Raw genomic sequence first — 6,000 nt, 5'->3', positions numbered from 1 at the left:
ATTGTATTTTCAAGGAGCAATGCCCACTTCTTCGGATGTGTGAAATGGATAGAGAAATAGGGATGTACAGATACACACATGGGTTACTCACCCCTGTAGCTCAGTTTTAGTGTGTACACACATGTGCAAGTGCAAGGAGACTGAGATGCAATGGTGGATAAACCAAGTTAACGAGAATGAAACAGAACAGGAATCATTGACTCACAGCAAATACATCATATGGTATTTATTTCCTTCAATCCTTCATTTTTTCCATTATAATCTTTTTCACTGAATCTGTAAAATAATAATCAAGGAAAGCTGGAGAAAGAGATTGCCTGGGCAATTCTAAATGATAGGAAACTGACACGGGTGTACATTTCTTGCGGGAGGTTAATCATATTGCCAGTTTGTTTGCTTTTATTTGAGAGGGTTCATAACAACAAGAACTGCTTTAAATGAGACATAATGAATCTTCTGTGCTTCTGTACAACATGAGACTGGGAATCTCCAAAGAAATCACATACTGAACAATTAAGATGTGAACATAAAGAATTTGCTAAGTTATCAGGATATATCTACTACTACTTGATATATGTTTTAATTTTTCCTGAAAATGGTCTGTATGCCTTCCCTTCAGTGTGTCTTGCACAGGGACAATTTTCATTAACCTATACAGTGTTGGCAGAAAACGAACAGTGTTCTTGAAGAGAAAATGCAACATTTTACAAGATATTAGATGTATATTTTTATTCTGATCTATCATTTACATACATCTTGAATTCTAGCATTATTGGATAATTTCAATATTTATATTCAACCCAGTGGATTTAGAGTTCAAGAATAATCTGCAAGGTTTTGCATCTTATATTAGGCAGAAAGAGTAAGATCTGACTAAGCAGGCTACACTTGGTAAAGAAACAATTGCCCATAGTGTGTGCATGTGTGTATGCAACCCACAAACTTTCTCAAAGGCTTGCTAACCCTACGAAAACAGATCTGCTATGAAAGTAAATAAATTTTCGTTGGGATACCTTTGGACAAATCACAGAACTCAGCAGCCAAGTGGTTAAACATTTATGATTTGATTTTATCTCGGCTTGGAATGTCGTTGGAGTGTCCCACTTCTAACAACTGTTTGCTAAGTTAAGGCTTTAATGTTTACACAGCGCTGAATGAAGCAGCCTGGTCACCAGATGTGAATGCTTCCCCAGACTGGAGTTTTCTATCAGATCACCGTCCTAATGGTCCCTGCGCCAATCTTCTTCCTTAGGACGTCCACCAGCCTTTGCAACCTGGAATGGGGGAGGCGAGTGAAGAAAAGGAAACTAATATTAGGAATGTCCTGGCTGAAAGAGACAGTGTTTGCTCTGGACCAATAAGTCCCAGGGGTGGTCATGCTAGGAAACAAAGCATTACTGTAACAGAGACAGGCTCCCAAGGCAGAATGCAGACAATTTGCGAGGAACTTTTAACCTACAGCCCAGCCCCGTCCCAGTCAGAAGAGCGTGTTAACTCATCTCCCACTTCGTAGTAAACACAATATCTGAGAACCCCGCATCTCTCAGGTTTGCACAGTACTGCCGACTGCTTGTGTGTGAAGTTTCTTGCAGAGATGCCTTCACACAAGCAGCAAATTTGGTTCCTGTCGAGGGGGGCAGGGGCAGGGGGGAACCCTGCTTTGGTGCCTGTTGCTCTCGTTACATGGAACATCCAATTCTCTTTTGTCATTTAAAATATCTCTGCCTTTGTTTCTACCTCAGCCACCAACAAGCTTTAGTTGAATGCATGCTGCATATTTAAATTTCCTTACACATCATAATGTATAATATCATTTGCAGAATTGGAGAAACTAGTGAGATGGTTGGATAGGGAAGGTGGAAGCCCTTTGTGGGAGAATCAGGCCTCCTTCTGTTTCCTCCTATCCCTTCTTCCTTCTACCACGATTCCCTACAATACCCACCTAGTTTTCTGGCAGCCCAGCTCATCCACCTCCCCATTTACATGTTATTAAAAACCAGTTATGGAACAGGCTCCCAAGAAAGGCTCACCTGGCACCTAACATTAAAACAATAAAGACATTTCTCCTTCCGGATCTTTAAACAGGATTTTAACATTTTAAAGATCAGTTAATGTAAAACAGTGTGGCTGGAAGGTGTGTCCCTTTGGTGTCATTTATTTGTGATTAGGTATTATTACTATTGTTATCAGAATATTTATTTATATTCCGTCTTTATCCCTGGCAGGCACCCAAGGTGCCTTACAGCTACCACCAAGAACACAGAAAAAAGAGCAATAATTAAAAACTAATTTGATATAATATTGTTGAGTTTGTGGGTGCCAGACCCCTTTAATTGCTGGGTCCAGCAAGTGTTAGAATTTAATCAAGGCTTGGGGTTTTCAGCTGGGTGCCAGACAATTCTAATCCCAGGATAAACCAACATTCTAATAACAATACATTTTAGCAATTTCCTTTGTTAATGCATCAAACTTTTTTTGAAGGTTCTCCGCCCCCGCCCCCCGCATGGCATAAAAACATATATTGAGAGAAGGGGAGCAAATCCAACACTAGGATATTAAAATATACAGTACTTTTTGCCATTGGGAATTTCAATAAATTGCCCTCAGTAAAGCTAAAAACATCAACAAATTTTATACAAGAAGGAAATCATGTTCCATCATATGTGAAGAATGTTAAGTGCAAATGAATTTGTTCTCGTGGATAAGAGATATATATATATATGGTTACCATATGTCCTCGTTTCCTGGGGACAGTCCCCGGATTTAGAAATCTGTCCCCGAACAAAATCCATCCCCGGAACGTCCTCAGATTTCATTTAATGTCCTCGGATTTATATTTTAAGTGTTGTAGATTTATTAGTAGGGAATGAATGTTGTGTGATTGCTTCATTGGCACAAGACACATCATATGGGGAGTTCCGGCGAGGCAAAATGGTGGGCGCCACGGCAGTGAGCAGCTCCTGAAGCCAGCCAGAGCCAACTGCACTACCAGGCTGGCTCTGGGCTGCTGAGTGCCGCTGCCACTGCCGAGGGGGAACCAGGAATGCCCGGCGCATCAACTGGGGGAACCGCTGACCCCCCTCCCACAACCCATATTGAGCTGGGAGCAAGAGCGCCTGGCCACCCGGCCAACTGCCCAGCAGCGCTCTAGGGCCAGTAAAACCCCCGGAGCTGACACAGTGAGAAGGAGGAGAAGAGAAGGAGAAGGAAGAGAGAGAAAGAGGAAGGAGAAAAAAGAGGGGAGCCCTGACCTTGCCGTGCCGCTGAGGAGGAGAGGTAGGAGAGCACCAGGAGGGCAAGGACACATGGCCAAGCCCAGGACCGACCCAAGCCTACTCCATGGCAGCTAGCGCTCCAGAGGAGACCACAGAAGAGAAGATATTACTTCTTTCTTTATTTTTTTAAAAATGTTTTTAAAATATTTTTTTCCCTCTTAAAAAAAAAAAGTGTCCCCGGATTCTTTGAAAAAAATCTGGTAACCTAGAGAGAGACAGAGAGAGAGAGAGAGAGAGAGAGAGAGAGAGAGAGAGAGAGAGAGAGAACGAGAACTTTATAGCAGATAACTGCAAGCTCTACAAAGATAGGTGCTTTGGTTTTAGTGATCCAAGCAGAAGTATCTGATACTGACAGAGGTGCACACTAGGTATCGAAACTCTCACATTTTCCAGGAGACTCCAGGCTCCTTCCAACTGTGCTTTTTATTGCACTATTCAGAAAACTTCATCCCTGAAACTAGATTAGGAATCCACCCACTACATAAAAACATTGGTACGGGAGAAGGGGGCGGGGTGAGTGGTAGGCAATAAGGCTTTCAGCAAGAAACAGGAAATGGTGACAGAGAGGTTTAACTACTTTTTCTATGCTCTGTGATACTGAAGAAATTTATGCAGGTCAAGTGAACCAAGAGAACAACAGAAGGCTGCGTACATGCAGATGTGCTCATGGCTGCTTGGAATAAGCGGGTGCCTACCGGTCCCAGTAGGATAAAGGATGATGAGCAATTCCCCATGCAGCTTCCAAACACTGAACCTCCAGAATGCTTTCCTGCTGAACTAAAACCCTTCTGTATGTGTCTAAAAGGTTTAAACCCTCCAATTCAGGCATAGGCAAACTTGGACCTTCAGATGTTTTTTAAGACTACAATTCCCATCATCCATGGCCACTGGTCCTGTTAGCTAGAGATGATGGGAGTTGCAGTCCCAAACCATCTGGAGGGCCGAGTTTGCCCATGCCTGCTCTAATTCCAATGGGGATTAACCTCAAGTGTGTGTACAGGGTTGCGAAGTTACTTTTTTGAAACTTAAAAATCATTATTTTTAAGCAAGGGCTGCAACATTTAGATAAGTTTAATCCATGATAAGAGTATGTTGGTCCTCCCTGACGAATCAGGCAGCAGATTTGGAAGTTTTTACCATTCTTTTTAATGGAGGGTGGATCCAAAGTTTGCACAAGCAGGAGGTGACCATTATTTCCCCTTTTCCTCTTGCAAGTTATACTCCCAATCCCCCCTCTGTTTTAGAGGATCAGGTTCCCTCTGAACAGTGAGGGTGGCATTGTATGGGGCCGCAGCACGGTGGCAGAACTGCCTGAAATTGGATGGAGAGCCTTTGCCCCAGCTGAAGCAAGTTCCTTCTGCACCATTTCGTAAGTGATATGTAATTATTTTCTTATCACTTGGCACAGTGAAACAGAAAACCTAACAATTCAGATGTCTGTGTGGGCTCAACATTGCTTAAGATGTAAAAGCTGGGAATGTACCAGTCTAGCCTGTCTGCGTGAAACCTGAGAGAGACAGGCTAAACACTGTGGTACCTTCTTAGTGTGCAAACATTTTATTATGGAAGACGATGCAAATATTTGGAAGTCGTGGAATTCCTCAGGGGGAGCAAGCTCAGCGCACTCCCATCACCAGGTAATGCTACTGGAGTTGTCTCTCAGTTCTTGGGGGGCGGCCACAGCAAAACACATTCCCCCTCAATGTGGCTCTTGTCTTGTTTTCATTTTCTCCCCTTCAGCAACAGAAGAAAGCCCACCAACATTTGTCAGCGAAGTAATACCATTCATGGGAAGGGAATGGGAAAGACAATGGCTGGAGGGCTTACTTATGAGCCTCAAGAGTACAGACATATAAGGAGATGCGACCAACCACCATCAGGGAACACCACAATTGACAAGTCAATGAGGAGTCACCCATGCTTGAAAAGAAATACCCATAGGATGAAAGTTGCTGTCTTCTGGTTAACTCTGAAACTGTCAGGCCTCATTGAAAATAATGAGGCTTAGCAATCATGGCTATGGCTCTTCAGATGAATGATGACGGCTATCATCAAAATGAGGTAGACCACACCACGCATCAGGAATGCAAGACCACTTTGCTCTTTGTTTTATGCCGGAAAAAAAAACGTTGCAGGTTTGATCAATGGTAACAAGCTTTTTCTGCGTATGAAAGAAATGGACCCAAAGCAGAAACTACATCTCAAAAGCAGCAAATTACACTTGAAGAGAAAAGTATTTATCTAAGAAAGTGCTTTTCATTAAAAAATAGTACTTGGGATAGTACAACCAGACTGGGCTGGACTGGCCAAAATAAAATTTTGGCTGCTCTTCCAAAAGCGCTCTCTCTCTCTCTCTCTCTCCCTCCCTCCCTACACACACACACACACACACACACACACACACACACACATCATATAGAGCAAATTCCACAGCAAACAGTGCCCAGTGCACTGGCACAACAGCAGGAGACAGGTCACATTGGCCAGCCGGCCAATGAGCACAGGTTATCATCCTCATTGTTCAGTGGGCCCATTTTTCAAGTGGAAGCTCAGACTCTGGACTGCTTAGCAGGTATTGGCCCTGACGCAATTGCTTCAGTTGCACCAGGGATAATCCAGCCTTGATGACAGTGGGCCCTGATAGGTTTACATGGTGGGGTAATGACAGTGGTGGATGCCAGTGCTGTCATTAACACTGAGTGGCTTGGAGTTGCCATTAATATTT

At 43.2% G+C, this 6,000-nt stretch overlaps 1 protein-coding gene across 4 annotated transcripts in view; it reads right to left on the bottom strand.

Moving 5' to 3' along the window:
* Positions 1-201: 201 nt before the first annotated feature.
* Positions 202-6,000, bottom strand: part of MIPOL1 (mirror-image polydactyly 1) — a 187,970-nt gene continuing 182,171 nt past the window's right edge. For all 4 annotated transcript variants that reach the window (XM_083616858.1, XM_083616859.1, XM_083616860.1 and 1 more), the window contains one exon: positions 202-1,274. In XM_083616858.1, the coding sequence (XP_083472984.1) occupies positions 1,208-1,274 (67 nt within the window). In that variant the 3' untranslated portion in view covers positions 202-1,207. The remainder of the gene's footprint in view (positions 1,275-6,000) is intronic.

The sequence above is a fragment of the Podarcis filfolensis genome (assembly GCF_964270895.1).
Source record: "Podarcis filfolensis genome assembly, chromosome: 1".
Lineage (NCBI taxonomy): Eukaryota > Metazoa > Chordata > Lepidosauria > Squamata > Lacertidae > Podarcis > Podarcis filfolensis.
This window is presented reverse-complemented; position numbering and strand designations above follow the sequence as displayed.